Genomic DNA, 27,162 nt, shown 5'->3' with positions numbered 1-27,162 from the left:
AAGGAGAAGGAACTTTGCAAAGGAGGCAATACTTGAGTTGTGTCCTGGGAAAGGAGGAGGAGTTTGCCTGGTGGACTGCGTACTGGAGCAGTGAGCAGTGCTGCAGGCACCTGAGCAATCCAAGCGTGACAGGCAGCAGGCTAGGAAAGCGCTCCTTTCTTCACCCAAGTAAACTTCGGCTCCGGAGGGAACGATTTTTTTCAATATAATGGCAGATACTTAAACCAAAGAAGGCAGAAATCTAATCAGCTGCACGACCTCCTGGCAGGCACTGATGTGTGTTTTTGGTTCCCTCATTCATATAATTCAAAAATAAAGCATCTAGTACAGGGCCTGGCACATACAAGGTGCTACTATTTTGTATCCTCACCTCATTTCGCCCTCCCAGGCGGCCCGGACCGCGGGTAATTTCTGCAGTGATTCAGAAGCAGGAGCTCAGAGCGGCCTGAGGGCCACAGGACAACCTGGATTCCCCTTCGCAGCCCGTCCGCTTTGATTTGCCATCCGCGCCGGGTTTTCGCAGGCCGGCCCGGGGCAGGCAGGCTCTGGTCCGGCGGCTCGTAGTCCAGCGCCGGGCTTTGCGCGCCGCCGCGGCCTGCTCGGGCCGGCGGGCCGGGGGCGGGGCCAGGCGGGGCGGGGCGGGCGTGAGGAGGGAAGTTGTCGAAGTTCGGGGAGACGCCCGCCCGGGCCTCGCCTACGGCCGCTCCCTCCGCCTCCTCCCCGCCCCGAGCCCCCGGCCGCCCGTCCTTCCTTCCCCTCCCGTGCATGATGGAAACACCATGGCTGCGGCAGCCCAGCTCTCCCTGACACAGGTAACGCCGCCCGCCCGTCCGCCGGGCCCGGCCGGCCGGTGTCCGCGGCCCCCTCCCCCACCGCCCTGCGCGGGGCCGACCCGGACAGCGGCTCCCGGCTCGCGGGCCGGACGGCCGGTGTGTCAGAGCGAGAGCGTGCGTGTGACTGAGGGAGGGCGCCATCCCGAGCCGGAGCGCCGCCCCGGGCCGGCCGGCGCCCCCGGCCCCACCCGGGGCGGCCGCCGAGTGGCCGGTGCCCCCAGCCGCGCTCGCTCTGCTCGGCTTTCACCCACCCGGCGAGTTTCCTCCTCCCAGGCCAGGTGAGCTCCCGTGGAGCTCGCGCGGGGCAGCGCCAGCCCCGGGTCGCACGAGGCTCGCCCTCTGGGCCGGGCGGCGCGCCTGCCCGAGTTGGGGGGCCTTCCGCGGCCGGACGCTCAGCCTCTTGAGGGGGCAGGCTCTCCTCGCTAACCTGCCTCTCCCCACCCGAGTCCCGCGAAAGCCCTCCTTTGCCTGGCACTTTCCTGCACTCGGCTTCGCTTTCAAACTCTTCTTAGCCTCCCTCTCAGCTTTGCTCGCCCCCTTCCTGGATTCAGCCTCTTCCCTCCTGATCAGGTGTCCTGGGTCAGACCCCCGACTCGGTCGTGCCCTGCCCAAGTCCACTTCCACTCACACCCGGGGGGGGGGGCCCTCCTGATGGCTGTCCGAGCGGATAACAGGGAGCCACCCAGTAACAGGTGTGGTGGTTCCGCCTGGCGGGGTGCGCAGAACTGCCTGGGAGATCACTTGTCCTGGGCGGAAATTTTCACCAAAACCTGGACTCTGGTCGTTCCTCTTGCCTTCTTGCTGCCTTCGGAGCCCAGTCCTTGTGCTTCACAGAAAATCTAACCATCATTCACCGTGGGAACCTAGTTCCTCCCTCTTTGTAAAGGAAGCCAATTATTATCTTCCTGTTGTGGCCAGAATGACGAGGTGACAGACACCTGCCAGTCCCTTCCTGCTCCTCTGTTCAAAACTGGCCCGGATCTCACCTCTGCCTGCTCTCTGCAGAGCTGGGAGCTGCGTGCTTGCCAGCAGGGCCCACCCCAGCCTTCCTGCCATCTTGCAGTCTCGTGGGCCTAGGTTTGTCTGTGCATCTCAGGCTTTAACACTGGGGTGAAGGTACATTTGGACAGTAAAGTTTTCTGTATTGGGATCAGGAGGCTTGGGGTGTTCTCCTTAGCACTCCCCAGAACCTGGAGTCAAACGTGCATGTGTGAAGTAACTAACTTCAGCTTGCAGGAATTCTAGGTCTCATAAGTGACCCTCATTGCCGACTTACATCAGATGTTGGTTATTCTGTTTCTGCAAGTGATAACAGGGCAGACTTCTTCAGCGTGGAGTGTGGTGGTTTAGTCTTGAATGTCTATGGGAGGGTCCTCCTGAAACTCAAATTCGAGGCCTGGAAACACTGACTTGGGGTGTTGACTTTCTGTGAGTCTAGTTAGTGACTTGCATTAAACAAGATCCCTGTTGGCAAGCTGCTGTTTTCTGACCGTGTTGGGCAATTCTGGCAAGGCTTTTTCTCCTCTTGCAGATTTTCTTCTTTGGACAACTTCTGTAAAGTGGCTTCTCAGCTGTGTGCATTTATTCTCTCCCTGGGTAATACTATGTTTTTAGTTTCTGTTTACTATGGTTCATCTCTAGGGGTTTGCTTCAAGTTCTGTCATTTTTATAGTCACTTAAATAAATCACATATGTTCTTGTGGCTATATATTTAGGTATTAACTTGTGCACTGACTAAATACTGAATCAGTAATTACCCTTCAAGGTTTTACAAATGAGAGAACATACATTGGTGGCTGACATTGATAACTCAAATGTTAATTTAGAATGTTTTGATTTTTTAGATACTAAGGCAGTATATTACAGAAGCAAAGGAAAGAAAAACCTTTCTATTTGTTACTATTTGCTCAGTGTGCCTCATTATTTCAAAACTTGGCAGAAACATGGTTTTTAAGTTTAAAAAATTAAATTAATTTTAGTGGTTTTTTTAAACCACTTGAACTCAGTAACAGAGATATCAGTGCAACCTGGTTTTGCATTCATAATTGATTTGTTTTACATCACCCTCTGTTTCAACTCACATACTTGGATATAGGCATACTAAAGTGAGAGAGCCTTCAGGGCAGGGACATTTTAAAATTCATTTGAGTGCCTACCTGGAAGAAAGCCATTAATATAGCTATTGTGTGAGTGACTGAAAATTAGGAAGATTAAACAGATAATGAAGTTAGTTTTTGTCTCTGGTCATGAGATAGTGATGGCTTTGGAGCAGGTTAATTCATTCCACAAATTATATTTAAATTATCTTCTTTTTACTATTTCTTGAGAGACACAGAGCTCTCACCTGCTGGTTCATTCCCCCAAGAGCCCACAACAGCCAGGACTGGACTGAACTGAAGCGGGATCCAGGAACCCAATCCGAGTTTCCCACTTTGGGTCCCAGAGACCCAGCCACTGAAGTCATCACCGTGGGGAGGCCAGGATCCACACTAGTGAGAGGCTGGAGTCAAGAGCTGGAGCTGGGTATTGAACCCAGGGACACTGATACAGGATGTAGGTGTCTTAACTGCTAGGCTAAATACTTGTCTCAACAAATATTTTTCTTTTTTTTTTAATATTATATTTATTTATTTGAAAGAGTTACAGAGAGGCAGAGGCAGAGAGAGAGAGAGAGATCTTCCATTCACTGGTTCACTCCCCAAATGGCCACAACGACTAGAGCTGGACTGATCCAAAGCCAGGAGCCAGGAATTTCTTTCAGGTCTCCCATGCGGGTGCAGGGGCCCAAGGACCTGGGCCATCTTCCACTGCTTTCCCAGGCCACAGCAGAGAGCTGGATCGGAAGTGGAGAAGCTGGAACTCGAACGAGCACCCATATGGGATGCTGGCACTGCAGGCGGTGGCTTTACCCACTACACCACAGCGCTGGCCCCAACAAATATTTTTCAAGTACCTATTATCTGCTGGGCACTACTGGGATTTCTGGTTTGTAATTATTTTGCATATATGAAATAAACAAAATGGGGAAAATATGAAACCTGTTTCAGTTTATGCCTTCTTTCCTCTTTTCTTGTCCTGCCAGCTGATCCTCCAAGTACTTGAGCCAGGGTATACATCAGTGAGAAGCTAGATCTGAAGCTGAGTAGTCTGAACTCAAATCAGGCACTATGATATGGGATGTGTCCCAAGCGGTCACTAACTGCTGTGACAAACACCTGTGTACATCATTACTGTACTGTATTAGTGTTTTCAGGTTTCACTTATTGGGGTGGGTGTTTATTCTGGAGGTTAAGACATGGATCAGGTGCGCCTGCATCCCACATTGGAGTGCCTGGATTCTGTGCCCGACTTTGTCTATCTTTCTGCTATTGCAGAACCTGGGAGGCAGCAATGATAGCTCAAGTAATTGGGTTCTTGTCTGCTGGGCCCATCTTGGGCCATTGCAGGCATCTGGGGAGTCAATCAGTGGATGTGAGTTTTGTTCGTTTTTCTCTGTGTGTGCCGTGTGCTCTCCATCTCACAAATAAAAAAATAATTTCCAGTTGTCTCTACTATATATTCTATTTTCTTGTTGATAAAAGATAAAACATGAGTAAAAAAAGATCTTGATTTTTGCTTATGGTGGTAGATTTTGAAAAGGATTTGTGGTACTTTCTCTCTCTCTTTTTTTCAAAGACTTATTTATTTATTTGAAAGAGTTACAGAGAAGGAAAGACAGAGATCGAGGGCAAGAGAGACCTTCCACCTGCTGCTTCACACCCCAAATGGCCACAACAGTCAGGGCTGGGCCAGGTGAAGCCAGGAGCTTCTTCTGGGTTCCCATGTGGGTAGCAGGGGCCCAAGCACTTGGACCATCTTCTGTTGCTTTCCCAGGTGCATTAGCAAGGACCTGGATCCCAAGTGGAGCAGCCAGGACTTGAACTGGCATTCCTATAGGATGCCGGCATAGCAGGTGGTAGCTTAACCTGTGTGCCACAATGGTGGCTCCCATGCTCTCTCTTTTTAGACATCTTCAGTAGATGATTTCTTCTATTGACTATATCCCTGGTAATAACAATATTATTATTATTATATTATATTATATATTATAATATAATATAATATATATAATATAATATATATAATATATATATAATATAATAATATTATAATATATATTATATATTATATTATATATTATTATATTATTATTATTATTATATAAATATTTCCTTTGAATGTTATTATAAGCCAGGAATTTACTTTACTTAATCTAACACAAATGAGGGAAATAATTTACATAAACTAGTAAATGGTGAATTTAAAATTTAAACCAAGATCTGTAGGTTTAAAAAGCTGTCCATTTTACTAAATTATTCTGTGTACTAATGCTTGGCATGTTGATTGCCCTCTTGTATTTTTTATTTTTTTTGAGTAAATGTTCTGTTTTAGTTAGGTAATGGGCTTCAGGTTGGAAGCATGTGTTTTGCCTCTGAATTTCAGTGCTTTTGATGGTGTGTCATAGATGGAATTACAGATTTTTAATTAGTGCTCTTGATAATGATAAAAGGTTTTATTTTATTGAAATATAGTAGGATATGAAAATTCTAAATGATCTTTCAGCAGTTCAGCTTTATATGGAAGTTTTCTCTTTCAGTATAGCAAGGATTTTTTTTTCTTTGTAATAATAAAAAAGCCCAGGGCTGGCATTATGGCATAGTGGGTAAAGCTACCACCGGCAATGCTGGCATCTCATTTGGGTGCTGGTTCGAGTCCTGGCTACTTCTGATCCAACTTCTTGCCAATGACCTGGGAAAAGCCGAAGAAAATAGTTCAAGTACTTGGGTGCCTTCATCCATGTGGGAGACCCAGAAGAAGCTGCTGGTTCTTGGCTGTGGCCTGGCCCAACCCTGGCCATTGCGGCCATTTGAGGAGTAAGCTAGAGAATGGAAGCTCTTTGTCTCTCCATTTCTCACTGTAACTCTGCCTTTCAAATAAATATTAAAAAATGAAGCCCAGGCCGGCGCCGTGGCTCAACAGGCTAATCCTCCGCCTTGCGGCGCCGGCACACCGGGTTCTAGTCCCGGTCGGGGCACCGATCCTGTCCCGGTTGCCCCTCTTCCAGGCCAGCTCTCTGCTGTGGCCAGGGAGTGCAGTGGAGGATGGCCCAGGTCCTTGGGCCCTGCACGCCATGGGAGACCAGGAGAAGCACCTGGCTCCTGCCATCGGAACAGCGCGGTGCGCCGGCCGCAGCGCGCTACCGCGGCGGCCATTGGAGGGTGAACCAACGGCAAAGGAAGACCTTTCTCTCTGTCTCTCTCTCTCACTGTCCACTCTGCCTGTCAAAAAAAAAAAAAAAAAAAAAGAAGCCCATAAGTTGGGACTAATAAATTTGTAGTATGCAATCTAAAAACAAATAGAATATTTTTCCTCTTAATGCTTTCTTAAATTGCAAGAGTAATATAACTGTACAACAGGAAATTTGGAAACTAGAAAAAAAAGTCTTGTAATTTCAGTTTCTAAGTATTTTCAATTTCATTTTTTAAAAATGTACACAGTATATGCTTATAAATTTGTTGTGTTAGTAGACCAGCTTAACAATTATGACAGTGAATACAGGGCAGAATTTGAGAATTACAGTATGTTTTCAGAAGCAGAAAAGGAATATCTTAATGTGATATGTAATTTGAGTTCCTGCCCTGGAAAAGGCACAGTATAGTCCAGTATACCCAGGAAATCTGCTTCCTTGAATAATAATATCTAACCATTCTCAAAAATGGCTTGGAATGCTCAGCACTTGGGAGGGGTTGTCATAGAAAATTAATTAGGAACAGTTGGGTTTGTGTAGTAGAGTGTCTCCTAGGACTCATTTAAAAGTGTGTTCCTTTGTTTTCCCTGCATTTGCAGATGGAACACTAGTATCAGACTAACACGTAGTAGAAAAAGACTGAATGTCTTTTGCAATGAATTGTAGTTCTGAATCTGTGCTGTTTCTAATAGATTGACTTTAAGCCGAATCTAAGGCATTTTACTTGGTTTTCAAGGGAAATAAAAATGCTTTGTATACTTTTTGAGGTTTGGGCTTAATAAAATTGAGATGCTAGAAACCAAAAGCAAGAAAATGGCCAGATTGTGAGGGAGGCAAGAGTGTGGAGGGGAAGGAGGATCTGGTTACTTAGAGGATTGTAGAAATAATAAATGAAAAGTTAATCCAAGCAGTTCATTAGGCAAATCCATTTGCTGCTGGGATTTTATTGTAAACTAGTTGAACCCTCATCTATAAATATATGCTTTCATTTAAAGGTATGTGCATTTATTAGAAACATAATAATGAGGAATGTTGTGATCTGGGTGCTGTAGTAAAGTGGAGAAATTCTGTTTACCTAAATGATCTGACGCAGTTAAGCATGCATAGAAAAAAGACTGGAAGAAAAACAGTATTTTTTATAATAGCATGGTTATAGTTTTTATTTACCTGCTTTTCCTTTTCAAAAAATTTTTATTTGTTTTTATTTATTTGAAGGAGAAAGATGGATGGAGCACTTCATCTGCTGATTGATTCTCCACAGGCCCACAGTAGCTGTGCTGGGTCAGCCCAGGAGGCTGGAACTCAGTCTCCCATGTGGGTCACAGAGACTCAGTTACTTTATCTGTCACCTGCTGCTTTTTGTGCATTGGCAGGAAGCTAGAATTGGAAGCAGAACCAGGCACTCTGATAATGGGCTGTGGGTGTTCCTAGAGGCTTCTCAACTGCTGTACCAAGTGCCTATACTCATTTACCTTATTTCTGACAATCAGCATGTATTCCTTCTGTAACCAGTGATTTATCATTACCATCAACATTTTTGAAGTTTTACTCATTTAAGTTGAAATCAGTAACTGTGTAAAATAAAACTCTTAAGATTATGTCTACATTTAGATTTCATTTTGTTTTTATTTTTTTGAAAGGTTTATTTTATTTGTTTGAAAGGCAGACTTACAAAGGGAACAATGGAGAGACATCATCCATTTGCTGTTTCACTCCCTAAGAAGCCACAATGGCCGGGCTGGGCCAGGGTGAAGCCAGGAGCCAGGAGCTTCATCTGGGTACAGTGGCCTGAGGGCTTGGGCCATATTCTGCTGCTCTCCCCAGCATGTTAGCAGGGAGATGGATTAGAACTGGAGCAGCTGGGACTTGAACTGCTGCCCATATGGAATGTTGGCCTAACCCATTAAGCCACAACTCTGGGCCCTTATGTTTCATTTTAAACATTCCCATCTTTAGGTTTAGAGAAAATTGGTCAGAGGAATGATAATTATTATTATAATAATTGGTTTGGAGAAATCAGAGGACTAATTTATAATTTTGTGTGCTGCTTTATAATTTACAAAGCATTTTATATTCTATCATTTGATCTTCATAATAACCAATGAACTAGGCTGTTATTATCATTTCAATTTGGAGGATAATGATGCTCAGAATTCAGGACTGAAGATTTATAATTAGTAACTAAGAGAGGGAACATAAATCCATGTTTAAAACATATTCAAGGGCAGATGTCTAGCCTAGCAGTTAAATGCCCACATCCCACATCAGAGCTCCTGGGTTCAATACCTGATTGTAGCTTCTTACTCCAGCCTCTTGCTGGTGCAGACCTTGGGGAGGCAGTGATCATGGCTTAAGTTAGTGAGTTTCTATCATTCACATATGAGACCTGGACTGTGTACCCAAATCTGTGCTTTGGGCCTGTTGTAGGCATTTGGGGGGTGGGCCAGGGAGTGGGAACGCTTTATGCCTCTCTGCCTCTCAAGTGAATAAATATTTTTTTAAAAAGAATATTTTCTAATTTAAAAACAATTGAAACAATACTAATGAAAAGTCTCCTTCCTGCCGTAGGCCCTCAGTCCCATTCGCAGAGGCAGCTGTTTTTGTATTTTCAATAGTCTGTATATGAAAAAATGTTTATGTATACCTATATTATTTTTGTGTATGTGTGAGTACTTAAAAAAGTTCATGGAAAATGGGATTAAAAGTTAAATTTATTTTGTTGTAAAAATTTTTTTTGAAATTCATATTAATTTTTTTAAAGATTTTATTTATTTATTTGAAAGTCAGAGTTAGAGAGAGAAGGAGAGAGAGAGAGAGAGAGAGAGAGATCTTCCATCCACTGATTGACTCCCCAATTGGCTGCAATGGCCAGAGCTGCACTGATCCAAAGCCAGGAGCCAGGAGCTTCTTCTGGGTCTCCCATGCGGGTGCAGTGACCCAAGCACGTGGGCCATCTTCCATTGCTTTCCCAGGCTGTAGCAGAGAGCTGGATCGGAAATGGAGCAGCTGGGACTCAAACTGGCGCCCATTTGGGATGCCGGCACTGCAGGTGGTGGCTTTACCTGCTTTGCTACAGCGCCAGCCCCTAAGTTCATATATAATTTTTATTTTTTATTTTATTTTATTTATTTGACAGGTGGAGTTACAGAGAGAGAGAGACAGAGAAAGAGAGAAAGGTCTTCCTTCCATTGGTTCACCCCCCAAAATGGTCACCATAGCCGGCGCTGTGCCGATCCGAAGCCAGGAGCCAGGCACCTCCTCTTGCTCTCCCATGTGGGTGCAGGGGCCCAAGTACCTGGGCCACCCTCCACTGCCCTCCCGAGCCACAGCAGAGAGCTGGACTGGAAGCGGAGCAACCGGAACTAGAACTGGCGCCCATATGGGATGCCGGCACCGCAGGCGGAGGATTAACCAAGTGAGCCACGGCACTGGCCCCCATATATAATTTTTAAATAACACACATCTTCCTTGAACTTTTTTTTTTTTTTTTAAGTACTTATTTGAAAAGCAGAGCAACAGAGAGGAGAAACCTTGATAGATCTTACATCCATTTTTCCCCCCAAAAGGCTACAACAGCCAGGTCTGGGCCAGGCTGAAGTTAGGAGCCAGAAATTCCATCCTGGCTTGCCACTCGGGTGGTCAGGGCCCAAGTACTTGTACCATCATCTGCTTCCTTCACAGGCATATCAGAAGCTGATTGGGAAATGAAGTGGCCAGGACTTGAACCAGCACTCTGATGGCTGACATCACAAACAGTACTTTAACTTGCTTATCAATTTTTCTTTTAGAGTTTCTGCCAAGTCTTTTTATTTTATTTTATTTAATGTATTTTATTTATTTATTTTTGAGAGGTAGCGACACAGACGGAAAGCTCTCACTTTTGTTGGTTTGCTCTCCAAATGTCTGGAAAGGCCATAGCTAGGCCTTGGCTGGAGCCATGAGCAGGAACTCAATCCAGGTCTCCCACCTGGGTGACAGGGACCCAGCTATAACTACTTGAGCCATCATCTTCCAGGATGTGTCTGGGAGGAAGCTGAAATTGGGAGCCAGACCTATATACTGAACATAGACACTTCATTCTGAGACGTGAGCATCTTAGCTGCTCAACCAAATCCCAGCCCCATGTCTGGATTTTACAGAATAATATACCTACAAGAGCATCCTTATTCTGTTCCTGAGTGTCACTGTGGTCTTGGCTGCATACTTTAACTTCTTAGGCTCAGTTGCTTGTTTGTGTAGTAGATATAAATCATTGAGACTTCTTTGGTGTATTGTGATTATGAAATGCACTGATGAATGAAAAAAGACATAAAGTGTGGCTTTCAGTAAAGATTACTTTCTTTAGCCATCCCTATAGTTTCCTAAATTTGGTAAAATTGGCCTAATGACCTGCCTCATGCACTGTGCTTTACTAACACATAAATGTAAACTTTTGAGTATTTTTTGAGAAAAAGTAGAAGAGAAGTGAGGTAGAAGAAAATTATCTTTGTCATATAAGTAGAGCTTTCAAATGAATTTGAGATGCAGCTTAAAAATAAAGGTTCGTGGCCGGCGCCATGGCTCAACAGGCTAATCCTCCGCCTAGCGGCGCTGGCACACTGGGTTCTAGTCCCGGTCGGGGCGCCGGATTCTGTCCCGGTTGCCCCTCTTCCAGGCCAGCTCTCTGCTGTGGCCAGGGAGTGCAGTGGAGGATGGCCCAAGTGCTTGGGCCTTGCACCCGCATGGGAGACCAGGAGAAGCACCTGGCTCCTGCCATCGGATCAGCGCAGTGCGCCAGCCACAGCGTGCCGGCCGCGGCGGCCATTGGAGGGTGAACCAACGGCAAAGGAAGACCTTTCTCTCTGTCTCTGTCTCTCTCTCTCACTGTCCACTCTGCCTGTCAAAAATAATTTAAAAAAATAAAAATAAAAAAAAGGTTCTTTTTTTATTTGGCGGGGGGGGGGGGGGGGAGCTGTGTCTTGGTACAGCATGTTAAGCCTCCTGCAATGCTGACGTCCCTTATGGTGTCTGTTGAAGTCCTAGCAGCTCCACTTCAGATTCAGCTCCCTGCTGATGTGCCTGGGGAAACAGCAGATGATGGCTTCAGTGCTTGGACCTTTGTCACCCCCATGGGAGACCCTGAGGGAGTTCCACACTTCTGGTTTCAGCATGGCCCAGCCCCGTCCATTGCGACTGTCCATTGCGACCATTTGGGAATGAACCAGCAGATGGATGATCTCTCTCTCTCTCTCTCTCAACTCTGCCTTTCAAATAAATCTTTAAAAAATATTTTTGTTTTTATGTGGTACAAATACACAAAGGAAAGTAAGTCTTCCTTCCCCTTTTAACTGGTGGTTTGTAATGGGAGGTTAGTGGTACGAGGAGTTTCCCATATGATGTAATGAGGCTGCTTATTCCTTGTTATCCCTATAATCAAAATACAAATTCTGCCAGAAACACTGGGGTAAACACATACTTTCTTGGTGAAAATTTGTATATTACTGTACTTTATAATTTTTTCAATCATGGTTTCTCAGGCTGGACATAATTGACTTTTGGGCCAGATAATTCTTTACTGTGGCGGGTTGTCCTGCGTGTTGTGGCATATTTTGTAGTGTCCTTATCCTTATTCACAAGTTATAAGTAGCACCCCTCCAGTTCTTTTTTTTTTTTTTTTAAAGAGTTATTGATTTATTTGAAAGGCAGAGTTACAGAAAGGGAGAGGCAGAGAGAGAGAGGTCTTCCATCTGCTGGTTCACTCCCCAGTGGCCTCAATGGCCAGAGCTGGGCCAATCTGGAGCCAGGAGCTTCTTCTGGGTCTCCCACATGGGTGCAGCATGCAGCATTGGGCATGAGAAGTAGGCATCTGAGTGAGGCATGCTGGGTTGGATCAGGGATCAGAGTGGAGCAGCTGGGTCTTGAGCCAGCACCCATATGGGATGCCGGCACTGGCATGTGGTACTCTACCGGCTACACCACAGCGCTGGCCCTACCCTTCCATTTCTGAGAATCAAAAACATCTATAGACATGGCATAGAGGAGATTCAGAGGTATTTTTTTTTTCTGGGATAGGAACAGGGAAATAGTTTATCTTCATAGTTTTATTCTTACACCTGCCATGAGCCTTGAATGATTTATTATGCATAGATGTTAAGCCTAGAAAGGTTAAATGATGAGACAACCCAAAACTGTGAACTTAATTTTCTGTATTATTTGTCTGTCTTTCTTTAGTGTGGTCTTATTTTAGTTGTGGAATAATTCTGTCTAGTGGGCTAAGTGTCAATGCAGAGATTCTGGAAGGAAAACATTCATTTTAAAAAATCTACATATTCGAAAGGAAGAGAGACACAGAGATAGTCCATCTGTTGGTTCACTGCCCAGATGCCCACAGTAGCCAAGGCTGAACCAGGCCAAAGCCAGGAACCAGAACTCAATCTGGAGTTCTCACGAGGGTGGCAAGGACCTAAGTACCATGCTGTCACCTGTTATCTCCCAGGGTTGCATCAACAGGAAACAGAGCTGGTACTCAAATCCATGCACGATGATTAGGAGCAGCATTTCAACCATTGTGCCGATGGCTCCCCTGGGAAATCATTCTTACACCTCTGTTGGGAGGGTCAAGACTGCTGTTTCTTAGTAAGTATTGGGTACATTTAGGTGACTTACCTTTATCATTTCACTGAGTCTTTATAGCCTTTCTTCAGGTAGGAATTAATCTTCTGTATTACTTGCTGAGGGTTCTAAGTGGTCGAGTTTAGATTTGAACCTTGACATATTTGTTCTCCAAGCACATTTGATATGCTGCTTCTTGTAAAAAGTCTTGAGGGTATTTCAGTCCAATGTAGTGATGAAAATAAATATCTACATGATACTACATTCCTTTTTTGTTGTTAAATGGACCAAATTATTCAGAGGTGTGTGAGATACAAAAATAAAAAAGGGACAGATAGGGATAAAATTAGTAATAATTAATATTTATTGGGCACTGATGATGTCTTAGGCACTGCTTTCAGTAATCCTTACAACATGATGAACATTTCAGTAATCTTTATAGTTTGATAACCTGATAATTTTATTATCCCTTTCCCCCCCACCCCCGCAAAAAAAAAACAAAAAAGGCATAGAGGTAAAATACTTCGTTCAAAGTCAAACTGCTAAGTGGTAAAGCCAGGATTCTAACCTAGGTAATATAACAAAACCAGATAAAAATTGAATGAGTCCCTGTATTTTAGGGCACAATGGCTGTGACAGAACTAATTGTAATGCCATTCCTCAATCATAACTGGATGTGTCTTCTAGGCTACAGCATCTTATGTGAAAATCAATTTACTGGATAGACTACATTTTTATTTTATTTATTTTATAAATATTTAGTTATTTATTTGAAAGGCAGAGTTACAGAGAGGCAGAGGCAGAGATAGAGAGAGAGAGAGAGAGGTCTTCCATCCAAGAGAGAGGTCTTCCATCCGCTGGTTCACTCCCCAGATGGCAGCAACAGCTGGAGCTGCGCTGATCTGAAGCGAGGAGTTTCTTCTGGGTCTCCTACATGGGTGCAGGGGCCAAGGAATTGGGCCATCTTCTACTGCTTTCCCAGGCTGTAACAGAGAGCTGGATCGGAAGTGGAGCAGTGGGTACCTGAACCTGCACCCATGTGGGATACCGGCATTACAGATGGCAGCCCCTAGATGTTATCTATAGAAATTAATTGTTGTCCTAAGTTAAAGTGGAGAGGTTTTTTGTTTTTAATATTTATTTTATTTCACAAATAGAAATAGATCAAGGTCTTCCATCTCTTGGTTCACTCCTCAGACTACTACAGTGGCCAGAACCTTGAGCTCCATCTTGATCTTCACATGAATGGCTGGGCCCATGTACTTGGGCTGTCTTCTACTGCCTTCCCAGGCACATTAGCAGGGAGCTGGATTGGAAGCGGAGCAGCTGAAACTTCAAATGGTTCTCTGATAATGGGATGCTGGTGTCATCACAAGTGGCAGCTTAACCCGCTGGGAGTGGAGGGTTTTTGTAGACATAGTAGAAAGTAGTTTTGTATTTTGCAGTCTCCAGAAATGTATTGAAGGAGCTGGAGTTGTGGGTAGTGGGTAAAACTGCCACCTGCGGTGCTGGCATCCCATATGGGCATGGGTTTGAGTCCCAGCTGCTCCACTTCCGATCCAGCTCTCTGCTATGGCCTGGGAAAACAGTGGAAGATGGCCTAAGTCCTTGGGCCCCTGCACCTGTGTGGGAGATCTGGAAGAAACTCATGGCTCCGGATTGGTACAGCTCTGGCTGTTGTGGCCATCTGGGGAGTGAACCAGCAGATGGAAGACCTCTCTCTCTCTATCTGCCTCTCTGTAACTCTGCCTCTCAAATAAATAAATCTTAAAAAAAGAAAGAAAGAAAGAAAGAAAGAAATGTATTGTGCATGAAAACCTAACTTGTCTAGGTTAGCGTATGCCATGTCAACATTTATTTTCAGGCTAATAGACTTTTGGACATAGTTACTTAGTGTTGGGAATTCATCAGTATTTTAATACTAAGATAATAGCATGTATCACAGAGAAACTCCCTAAGAAACAAATTATTTTATTAACTAAAACCTGAACCATTAGTTTTAAAGATTTTAGATGTTCCAGACATGAACATTTTGAGAATTAGCATAAAATAGTGGTAAATATTGGGCTTTGAAGTCAGTGTGTCTCAGGTTATTGAATAGATTAGTTCTTTATAGAGCTGTTAATTTTTATGAAATGTTGCACTTAATTAGAATTTTGAGTGATCATTGATATTAAGGAGTATTAACTTGATTCCATCTTTTTTTTATAAAGATTTTATTTATTTATTTATTTGAGAGGTAGACTAACGTGGGTGGTGGGGGTAGGGGGGAGAGAAAGAGAAAGAGAAAGGCCTTCCATCTGCTGGTTCACTCCCCAAATAGCCGCCACAGCTGGAGCTGGGCTGATCCAAAGCCAGGAGTCAGAAGCTGCTTCCGGGTCTCATACCAGTACAGGGGCCCAAGCACTTGGGCCATCTTCTGCTGGTTTCCCAAGCCGTAGCAGAGAGCTGGATTAGAAGAGGAGCAGCTGGGATGTGAACCGGAACCCATATGAGATGCTGGTGCTGCAGGCAGAGGCTTAGCCTACTGTGTGACAGTGCTGACTCCTTGGTTCCGTCTTGTATTCTATAGGTACAATGCAGATTTATCATTTTTTTAAAAAAAAGATTCATTTTATTTATTTTCAAGACAGAGTTAGACAGAGATAGATCTTCCATCCACTGGTTCACTCCCCAAATGGCCACAATGGCCAGGGCTGGGCCAAGTGGAAGCCAAGAGCCAGGAACTTTATGTGGGTCTCTCACAAGGTTGGAGGGGCCCAAGGACTTGGAGCAGCCCTTGCTACTTCCCCAGGCACATTAGCGGGGAGCTGGACCAGAAGTGGAGCAGCTGGGACTTGAACCGGTGTCCATATGGGATGCTGGCATTCCAGGCTTTGGCTTAACTTGTTTTGCCACAATACTGACCCCAGATTTATCATTATTTATATTTGTAAAATATGAAACTTATGTGAATTAAAGGTGCTTCCAATATTGCTGATTGATCCTCCTTGATTTCAGTAAATATTTACTGAATGCTTGCTGTGTGTCACTGTTGTGATAGGCCTTGGACATATAAAGAGAATAAGACCTTGACACCAACTCTTACACAGCTTTTAGTCTTTTAGGGAGAGAAACACTGACTTTCTGATGAGGTGATACTGTGTTGAGGGATGATAGAAGTAAGGCACCAGAGTGCTATGGGAATAGCCTGTGATTATGATGAAATCTTTTTTTTTTTTAAGTTTTATTTTATAGTATTCAGGGTTGATATTGTAGATGTAAATTATACTTAAGAGGACAAGATCGGTCTGTAGGAACATATGACTGAAACTAAATGTGTTTTAGTGAGTAGAGTTCACATCGTAGGTTTATGAAATCCATTTTTTCATAATTTGTTCTCTGTTTTTTTCTTCTCTTTGTAATAAAACAACAATTTTAAACTGAGTTTAAAATATCAAGAAATGGTTCAAAGATAGCTCAAAATAGTCTTACTTCAAAATAGTATGTAAAATATCTGGTGTATTGTTTTAGCAGAGTATCCAGATTCTTATCCAAGGATAATAAGAGATTTCCATTGGGCTTGGTATAAGACAGACCTGGGGGCTGGCGCCGTGGCGTAGTGGATACCCTGCTGCCTGGAGTTCTGGCATCCTATATGGGTGCTGGTTCGAATCCTGGCTGCTCCACTTCTGATCCAGCTCTCTGTTATGGCCTGGGAAAGCAGTACAAGAAGGCCAAGTGCTTGGGCCCCTGCACCCGCATGGGAGACCCTGAAGAAGTTCCTGGCTTCATATCGACTCAGCTCCTGCTGTTGTAACCATTTGGGGAGTGTACCAGTGGATGGAAGATCGCTCTGTCTCTCTGCCTCTCTGTAGCTCTGCCTTTCAAATAAATAAATAAATCTTAAAAAAACAAAAACAAAAGACCTGGATTTGAATTCAGTCTGCCATTTGTATTATCTCTGAATGACCATAAGTTACTTAAATTCTCTAAACTTTTCATTTCTTTATATAATAGATATTCAGCCTTCTGTGTCTGAAGGTTCTATTCTTGGGTATCTAACCGATTATAATTTGAAAATATTTGACAGAAATAAAATTGTGTCTGTACTGAACACATACAGACTTTTTCTTGTCATTATTCTCTAAACACTATAGTGAAACAACTATTTACATAGCACTTAAGTTGTCAGAAGTAATCTAGAGGTGATTTAAAGTTTATAGGAGGGGCCAGTTCTGTGGCGCAGCAGGTTAAAGCCCTGGCCTGAAGCGCTGGCATTCCATATGGGCACCGGTTCTAGTCCCGCCTGCTCCTCTCCAGCTCTCTGCTATGGCCTGGGAAAGCAGTAGAAGATGGCCCAGGTCCTTGGGCCCCTGAACCCGCATGGGAGACCTGGAAGAAGCTCCTGGCTCCTGGCTTCAAATCGGTGCAGCTCTGGCCGTTGCGGCCATCTAGGGAGTGAACCATCGCATGGAAGACCTTTCCCTCTCTCTGCCTCTCCTCTCTCTGTGTAACTCTGACTTTCAATTAAAATAAAAATAAATAAATCTTAAAAATAAAGTATATAGGAGGGCATATGGGGCTGGTGCTGTGGCATGGTGGGCTAAGCCTCTGCCTGTGGCTCTGGCAACCCTTGTGAGCGCCGGTTCTAGTCCTGGCTGCTCCTCTTCCAACCCAGCTCTCTGCGATGGCCTGTGAAACCAGTGGAAGATGGCCCAGTGATTGGTCCCCTGCACCCATGTGAGGACCTGGAAGAAGCTCCTGGCTTCAGATTGGCCCAGTTCTGGCCGTCTGGGGAGTGAACCAGCAGATGGAAGATCTTTGTCTCTCCCTCTCTCTCTGATTCTACCTCTCAAGTAAATACATAAAAATCTTAATAAAAAAACTTTATAAAAGTGTCTGGGAGGTTGTGCATTGGTTATATGCAAATACCACACCATTTTATATAAGTATCCATTAAAATTGAGTTTCCATAGATTTTGATGTACACAGGGGAGGTAGAGCCTGGAACCAGTCCTCAGCGGATACTGTGGCATGGCTGTACATTGTTGGGACACAGGAGATATTCAGTAAATAGAATTACTTTCTTTCTTTCTTTTTTTTTTTCTTTTTGACAGGCAGAGTGGATAGTGAGTGAGAGAGAGAGAAAGGTCTTCCTTTTTGCCGTTGGTTCACCCTCCAATGGCCGCTGCGGCCGGTGCATCGTGCTGATCTGAAGCCAGGAGCCAGGTGCTTCTCCTGGTCTCCCATGCGGGTGCAGGGCCCAAGCACTTGGGCCATCCTCCACTGCACTCCCTGGCCATAGCAGAGAGCTGGCCTGGAAGAGGGGCCACCGGGATAGAATCCGGTGCCCCAACTGGGACTAGAACCCGGTGTGCCGGCGCCGCAAGGTGGAGGATTAGCCTGTTAAGCCACGGCGCCGGCCTAGAATTACTTTCATTACTATGGATATAAATGTGCAGAATTCATATAAGTATTCTTTTGAGTGCTATTTCATTTCAAAGATCCTTCATTATAGAAAACTTGGAACTTATAGAAAACTACTTTTTTTCTTTACAAGTATTTTCCAAATTTGTTGTAACCACTTTTTCTTTCATACACACACATGTACATGTATCTATATAGTTTTGTTTCTGTTTTCTGCTTATTTGAAAGGCAGAGAGAAACAGAGCTTCCATCCTGGTTCATTTTCCAACTCCCCAAAATGCCTGAAATGGCCGGACTAGGGCAAAATTGAGAACGAGGAACAGTATCCAGGTCTCCCATGTAAGTGGCAGGAACCCAGTTACTTGAGCCATCACCTCTGCCTCACAGGTCTGGAGTCAGGAGTTCGAGCCAGGAGTTAAATATGGCTGGATACCTTGATACTGGATTCAGGATCTTAACTGCTAGGCAAATGCCTGCTTCTGTGCTGTTTTCTTTAACTTAACAATACAGGTATTTTCTTATGTGGTCTTCATAAGAGTCTTTTAAAAAAAGATTTATTTATTTGAGATAAAGTTACAAAGAGGAAGAGAACTTTCATCCACTGGTTCACTCCTCAAATGGCCGAAATGGCCAGGGCTGAGCCATACCAAAGACGGGAGCCTAGAACTCCATCCAAATCTCACATGTGGGTGGCAGAGGTACAAACACTTGGGCCATCTTCCACTGCTTTTCCTACAGGGAGGTGAATGGGAAATGGAGCAGCTAGGACTTGAACCAGTGCCCATATGGGATGCTGATGTCACAGGTGGTGGCCTGATCAGCTGTGCCACAACACCAGTCCCCATAAGCATCTTTTTTTTTTTTTTTTTTTTTTTTTTTTGACAGGCAGAGTGGACTGTGAGAGAGAGAGACAGAGAGAAAGGTCTTCCTTTTTGCCGTTGGGTCACCCTCCAATGGCTGCCACGGCCGGCGCGCTGCGACCAGCGCACCGCGCTGATCCGAAGCCAGGAGCCAGGTGCTTCTCCTGGTCTCCCATGGGGTGCAGAGCTCAAGCACTTGGGCCATCCTCCACTGCACTCCCTGGCCACAGCAGAGAGCTGGCCTGGAAGAGGGGCAACCGGGACAGAATCCGGCGCCCCGACTGGGACTAGAACCCGGTGTGCCAGCACCGCAAGGTGGAGGATTAGCCTATTGAGCCGTGGCGCCGGCCCCCATAAGCATATTTTTAATGTCTTTGGAATATATTCACTTATTGGGTGCTATATAGTTTAAGTCTTTTTGGGTACAGATATTTTATATGTAATTAATTAATGCTGTTGCAGATGACATTTGATATATCATTTGCTGAATTCTTTCCTGTAGACTTATATGTGGTACTTACTATATAAGTTTATATTATTTTGTTATGTGTACCTTTGAGTTTTGAAATTAACCTTTAGTGATTTTTTTATTTATATTTTTAAATCTCTTGAATGTCAAAACAGCAACAATTATTAACTCAGCAATAGTCTCAAAAATATTGTTTTGGAGAAATTAAATGAATGTATTTGATTACAAAGGTCATTTATAGTTGTCAAAGTACACTTAGCAATGGAAATTGGCATTGAAAGGTCTGAGCTTGAAGATTGAAATATGTCATTTTGCATACAATTTTCATCCTTCTATGCAGCCCATGTTGCTTTCATTCTTAATCTGTTCTCTACATTTTGTTCTATGTTTTGTTTTTTCCTGGCACACTTTTATACAGAGCCTTGTAAAATCTGGGGTTGGATTCTGGACCATCTGGCGCTTCAGAACAGTTCAAAAACTTAACTCTGTTGACCCTCCGTTGAGCCATACTTACTTGAAATGTCCTGGTTTGTCTCTGTTTGGCAGGTTTTCTCCTTATACTCACGGCTTTTTATGACTAATTTTTTTTTTTTTGTAGTGCAGCAATTTTAGCAGTACTAGTGTTCATACATGAAGGTGGACAAAACCAGCTTTCCTATAACCTTACCCAAAATAAAACATAACCAACCTTCATAAAGGGAAACTTCACAAAACATTTGTTTTTAAAGCTGGGGACCGGAGCTGTTGTGTAGTGGGTAAAACTGTCACCTGTGATACCGGCATCCTATTTGGGCACTAGTTTGAGTCCCGGCTGTTCCACTTCCTATCCAGCTCCCTCCTAATGTGCTTGAGAAAGCAGCAGAAGATGGCCCAAGAACTTGGGCCCTTGTACCCATGTGGGAAATCTAGAAGAAGCTCCTGGCTTTGAATCGGCCCAGTTCTGGCCATTGCAGCCATCTAGGGAGTGAATCAGTGGATGGAAGATCTCTCTGTCTGTCTTTGTTCCTCTCTCTTTCTCTCTAACAAGTAAACCTTTAAAAAAAAATAGGATATGTTTTAGGTACTATTTTACTAATGTACTAATTATAATTTTTTCTGTCATAAGCTAGATGGAAAGGAAGGTATATTCTGCAAACTAAATTTATTGAGATTCCTAGTCCTAGTTAAAAAATATTTCATGCTTATAAATTAGTAATACTTTAAAAAAACGATGTCTGCATTTAAAAATTATAGCCATGGAGCCCTTCCAAAAAGCTGAATTTATAAAATGTTGGGGTAAGTGTTGTGACATAGCAGGTAAAGCCACTGCCTGTGACATTGGCATCCCATATAAGCATTGATTTGTGTCCTTGCTGCTCCACTTCTAATCCAGCTCCCTGCTGATGGCCAGGGAAAAGCAGTGAAAGATGGCCCAGTGCTTGGACCTCTGCCACCTACGTGGGAGACCAGATGGGAGTTCTAGGCTTCTTGGCTTTGGCTTGGCCCAGCTCTGGCCATTTGGAAAATGAACCAACAGATAGAAGGCCTCTTTCTTTCTTTTTTTTTTTTAAGAGTTTATTTTATTCGAAAGAGTTACAGAGAGGCAGAGGCAGAGAGAGAGATCATCTATCCGCTGGCTCACTCCTCAGATGGCCGCCAGGAGCTTCTGGGTCTCCCACGTGGGTACAGGGGCCCAAGGACTTGGGCCATCTTCTACTGCTTTCCCAGGACATAGCAAAGAGCTATATCAGAAGAGGAGCAGCTGGGACTTGAACTGGCACCCATATGGGATGCCGGCACTGCAGGTGGCTGCTTTACCTGCTATATCACAGTGCCGGCTCCCGGAAGGTCTCGTTCGGTCTTTCCCTCTCTCTGTCACTATGCTTTTCAAATAAATAAATAAATAAACCTTTAAAATATATAAAATGTTTAAGAATTCTTTATTTGTTGAGATATTCATTGAGATTCCTGTCCTGTTTCTTTTTAAAACTTTTGAATTTTTAAACAGCTTTATTGAGATATAAATCACTTACATGGTTTACCCATTTAAAGTATATAATTCAGTGGTTTTTAATCTATTCATAGATACATGCAAATATCACCTAAGTCAATTTTAGAGCATTTCTTGGAAAGATTTATTTATTTATTTGAAAGTCAGAGTTACACAGAAAAAGGAATGGGAGAGAGAGGTCTTCTATCTGCTGGCTCACTCCCAGTTGGCCACAACGGCCAGAGCTGAGCCCATCTGAAGCCAGGAGCTAGGATCTTCCTCTACATGTCCCATGAGGGTGCAGGGGCCCAAGGACTTGGACCATCTTCTGCTTTCCCAGGCCATAGCAAAGAGCTGGATCAGAAGAGGAGCAGCTGGGACTTGAACCGGCCCCATATAGAATGCCGGCACTGCAGGCAGTGGCTTTACCCACTATGCCCAGTGCTGGCCCCCAGAGTATCTTGTCACCTTACAAAGAAACTTAGTACCCCTCATCCATTACCCTTCTGTTTTCTGTATTTTCCTCAGCTTTGAGCAACTACTTTTTTTGCTTTCTGTCTTTATAGATTGTCCTGTTCTAGGCTTCCAGGTGAATGGAATTATATGTACTCTTGTGCCTGTGAAATTACATAGTATGTTTTTGCACTTGGCATAATGTTTTTGAGATTTGTCTTGGTTGTAGAAAGTATTTCAGTCTTTTTTATGACTATGTGGCAATATCCCATTTTGTTTATCTGTCTTGATATTTTTTTAAAGATCTTATTTATTTATTTGAGAGGTAGAATTACAGACAGAGGGAGAGACAGAGAAAGGTCTTCCATCTGCTGGTTCACTCCACAGATGGCTGCAATGACTGTAGCTGAGCTGATCAGAAGCCAGGAGCTTCTTCTGGGTCTCCCACACGGCTACAGGGGGTCTGAACACTTGGGCCATCTTCCACTGTTTTCCCATGCCATAAACAGAGCTAGATTGGAAGAAGAGCAGCCGATACATGAACTTTTGTCCATATGGAATGCCAGTGTTGCAGGTGATGGCTTTACCTGCTGTGCATGCTACTCCACAGAGCCCTCCCCATGTTTATCTGTGTTTATCTGTCTTGATGAGCGTTTGAGTTGTTTACCTTTTGGCTATTATCAATAGTGTTGCTGTAAATATTCATGTAGGAGTCTTTGTGTGAATATGTTTTCATTTCTCCTGGGTATATATCAAGTCATGTGAAAACTGTATGTTTTCAGTCATCTAAGGAACTATTGATAGTTTTCCAAAGCAGTAGCAACATTTTATATTTCCACCAGCAATGTACATCTTCTTCAATAATGTTATTATCTGACTTCTTAATTCTGGCTATTCTAATAAATGTGAAGTGGTATCTCATTAAATGTTTTTCATTTACATTCACTTGATGACCATCCTTTTGCACATAGTAGCCATTTGTATATCTTCCTTGGAAAAGTATCTGTGTTTTCTGTCCATTTTTTAATATTGGGTTACTTTTGATTATTGAGTTGTGAAAGTTCTTCATATATTCCCTTATCTAGATACATAATTTGCAAATGTTTTCTCTGATTCTGTGGGTTATCTTTTCAATTTCTTGATGGTATTCTTGGAAGTACTTTAAAGTTTTTCTTTTTGATGAAGCCCAATTTATCAGTTTTTCTTTTGTTGGTTGTGTTTTTGGTGTCAAATCTGAGAAACCAGTAATTTCAAGGTCATGAAGATTTAGCCCTATGATAGCTTTTTTATCTAGGTCTTTGATGTGTTTTTAGCTGGTTTTTAGAGTGTGAGAAAAAGGTCTAGCTTCATTCTTTTTTTTATGGATATCTTTTGCTTGTGGTGTAGTGTTCTAGCATCATTCATTGAGAATACTATTCTTCCTAAATTGAATGATCTTAGCACCCTTGTGAAAAATCAGTTGACCATAGATGTATGGATTTACTTTTGACTTTTAATTCTGTTCAGTTGTTCTGTATATTCTGTTCTAGAACAGTGTTACACTGTCTTGAGTACCATTGCTTTATAGTAAGTTTTTTATTGTGACATGTTAATCTTCTAACTTTGCTTCTCTTTTTTAGGATTGTCTTGGCTATTCTGACTTCCTTTGCAATTCCAAATAAATTTTAAAATCAGTTTGTATATTTCTACAAAAAAGGCAACTGGGATTCTCACAAGGAATGCACTGAATCATAGATGAGTTTGGGAGTATTGCCATCTTAACAATGTGAAGTCTACTGATCCATGAACATGGAATGTTTTCCTATTTATAGCTTCTTTAATTTTGTTCAACAATATCTTGTAGTTTTTAAAGTGTGAATTTTATACTTCTTTTGTTAAATTTATTCCCAAGTATTTTATTCTTTTTGATGCTGTTGTGAGTGAAATTGATTCTTAATTCTATTTTCAAATTGTTCATTGTAAGTGTATAAAAATACAATTAATTTTTGTATATTGAGCTTGTATCCTGCAATCTTGCTGAGCTTGTCCATTAGTTTTAATAGTTCTTTAGTGAAGTTCTTAGAAATTTATATATATATATATATCATCTGCAAATAGAGATAGTTTTACTTCCTTCTCTCCAATCTGAATCCAGTTTATTTCTTATTTTTGTCTAAATACCCTGGCTGGGGTCTTTGGTACAATTATGAATGGAAAGACGAGAATGGACATCCTGGTCTTTGATGGAAAGCATATATATATATATATATATATATATATATATATATTCAGTACTTTGAAGGTGTCTTGTCCAACCATAAAGATAATTTAGTATTATTTGAAAGACTTTCAGTTTGTATTTTGATTGTGTTGTTCAGAGGTTCTTGAGGGTAGTCCTTGAACCAGCAGTGTCACCTGAGAACTTGTTAGAAAACTAAATTCTCAAATGTCACCCTATACTTACTCTGAATAAGAGCCAGAAACTGGAGAGGGGAATTTACTTAGCCTTTTGCATGGTAAATGTAGCTTGTTTTAAAAGCAAAACTAATAATGCTGCTAATGGAACATGTAATATTTATAAAGACTGATTATAGTAGATATTTTATTTTTTTTCTTTTTAATTATGAGGAAACAACCCAGAGAGCTTGCTAGTTTTCTAGGCTTTGGAACGGTGGTTTAAAAGAATGGGCTCTGGCATTGTACTGCTTGGATTTTGGATTTTTATTTTTTTACTGATTTATTTATTTGGTAAGCAGAACAACAGAAAGAGAGAGAGAGAGAGATGGCAACAATGGCTGGGGCCATTGGGTCCAGAGACCCAATTAAGCTCCCGGCTTCGAACTGGCCCAGCCCCAGCCATTGTTGCCATCGCTCTCTCTCACTTTCTGTTGCTCTGCCTACCAAATAAATAAATCAGTAAAAAAATAAAAATCCAAAATCCAAGCAGTACAATGCCAGAGCCCATTCTTTTAGACTAAAGTCTCCATGTTGCAGCATATAACAGATTCTCTTTTATTCATGGATAAATAATATTCCATTGTATGTGCACATTTTTAAAATTTGTTCATTCATGGATGGACATTTAAGTTGTTTCTTGACTATTGTGAATAATGCTGCATTGAGCATGCAAGTTCAGATATCCCTTTGAGAACCTGATTATAATCTGTTGTATAAATAACTAGAAGCGGGATTCCTGGATTATGTGACAGTTTGTTTAAATTTTTGAGAAACCTCCATATCATTATGACATAGGTAGAAAACCCTAAAGATTTGATGAAAAATCTGTTAGTGCTAATAAGCAAATTTAGCTAAGTTGCAAGATATGAAATCACAAAGAAATTAGTTGTCTATCTATACTCCAGTGATAAACAGTTTGAAAAGGGAATTATAAAAAGTTTCATATACAATAGCATCAAAAAGTAAAATACATGGGAATAAATTAAAGAGGCAACCAGCTTGTACACCAAATTCTATAAACCATTACTAAAAGAAATTTAAGAAGACAAATAAGTGTAAATTATCTTATGTTCATGGATTGGAAGACTTAATATTGTTAATGTGACAGAAATACTCAAAAGCCATCTACAGATTGAGTGCAGTCCCTGTCAAAATCCCATCAGTGTTTTTTTTTTTCCCCCTGCAGTAATGGAAAATTCATGCTGAAATTCATATGGAATCTTAGGGCACCCCAAATAACCAAAATGATCTTGATGAACAAATTTAGCTGATTTAACACACAGCTAGAGGAATAAAAACAATGTGATACTGGGAAAGAACAGATGTATACTACAATGGAATGGACTAGAGATCCCAGAAATAAGCCCTTGCACATGTGTTCTAATGATTTTTGACAGGGGTGCAAGGTGCACACAATGGATAAGGACAGTTTTTTTCAACAAATTAATCAGTATGGAAATATAACCAAAACCACAATGAAGTGCCATTTCACATCTATTAGTCTATTGCAAAAACTGGGAATGGGAAGGGTGTTTTGGTGCAGTGGATTAAGCTCCTACTTGGGACACTCACCCATATTTGAGTATCAGTTCAAGTCCTGGCTGTTCTGCTTCTGATGCAGTTTCCTGTTAATGCATTCTGGGAGGCAGCAAATGATATCCCAGGTACTTGGGTCCCTCCAGGATGGATTTCCAGGTTCCTGGCTTCAACCTCAACCAGTCCTAGCTATTGCAGACATTTGGAAAGTGGTCCAATTGATGGAAGATATTTCTGTCTCCTTCTGTGTTTTTCAAATAAATGAATAAACATAAAAAAAAAAAAAACCAGGAATAGGTTTTGGCAAGAATGTGGAGAAATGTGTTACTGATGAATGTAAAAGGTACAACTGCTGTCGAAAACAGTATGGCAATTCCTAAAAAAATGAAGAATACATGATTTAGCAATTCCTCTCCTAGCTATATGACCAAAAGATTGAGAGCCAGAGACTCAGATTTCTTTCTTGCTTGTTTCCTTCCTTTCTTCCTTCCTCCCTCCTTTCCTTCCTTCCTTTCTTTCTTTTTTTAAAGATTTATTTATTTGAAAGGCAGGATTATAGAGTGGGAAAGGGAGGAATAGAGAGAGAGAGAGAGAGATCAACCTTCCATCTGCTGGTTCACTCCCCAAATGGCTGCAATGGCTGGAGCTGGGCCAGGCCGAAACCAGGAGCTTCTTCTGGCTCTCCCATGTGGGTGCAGGGGCCCAAGGACTTGGGCCATCTTCCACTGCTTTCCCAGGCACCTCAGTAGGGAGATGGATCGGAAGTGGAACAGTTGGGACTCAAACCGGTAGCCTAATGGGATGCTACCCTGCAAGGGGTAGTTTTACCTGCTATGCCACAGTGCCATACTTCCCACCTCTAACCCGTTTTTAAAAGATTTATTTATTTGAAAGACTGAGTTAGAGATGGAGGGACAAACAGATCTTCCATCTGCTGTTTCACTCCCCAAATGGCTGTATCGGCCAGGCCTGGGCCAGGCCAAGAGCTTCATCTGGGTCTCACACATGGATGGCAGATGAGAAATATCTTGGCTCATCTTCTGCTGCTTTCCTAGCAACATAAACAGGGAGCTGGATCTGAAGTGTAGCAGCTGGGACTTGAACCAGCGCTCATATGGGATGCCGGCATTGCAGGCAGTGGCTTAACCCACTGTGCCGTAGTGCCAGCCTTGAATCAGATTTCTTGTACACCAGTGTTAAGAACATTATTCATGATAGCCAAAAGGTAGAAGCAACATAAGTGTCCATGAGGAAATGAATGGATTTAAAAAGTGCAGTATATACATAAGTGAAAAAGAATAGTGATTGTCATACATGTT

General features: G+C 42.6%; 1 protein-coding gene across 2 annotated transcripts in view; it reads left to right on the top strand.

Moving 5' to 3' along the window:
• Positions 1 to 657: 657 nt before the first annotated feature.
• Positions 658 to 27,162, top strand: part of EPS15 (epidermal growth factor receptor pathway substrate 15) — a 172,563-nt gene continuing 146,058 nt past the window's right edge. For both annotated transcript variants that reach the window (XM_062191306.1, XM_062191305.1), the window contains exon 1: positions 658 to 812. In XM_062191306.1, coding sequence (XP_062047290.1) covers positions 780 to 812 — 33 coding nt within the window. In that variant the 5' untranslated portion in view covers positions 658 to 779. The remainder of the gene's footprint in view (positions 813 to 27,162) is intronic.

This window comes from Lepus europaeus, chromosome 5 (assembly GCF_033115175.1).
Source record: "Lepus europaeus isolate LE1 chromosome 5, mLepTim1.pri, whole genome shotgun sequence".
NCBI lineage: Eukaryota > Metazoa > Chordata > Mammalia > Lagomorpha > Leporidae > Lepus > Lepus europaeus.
Note: the sequence above shows the minus strand (reverse complement) of the source record. Positions and strands in the feature narration are given on the sequence as shown.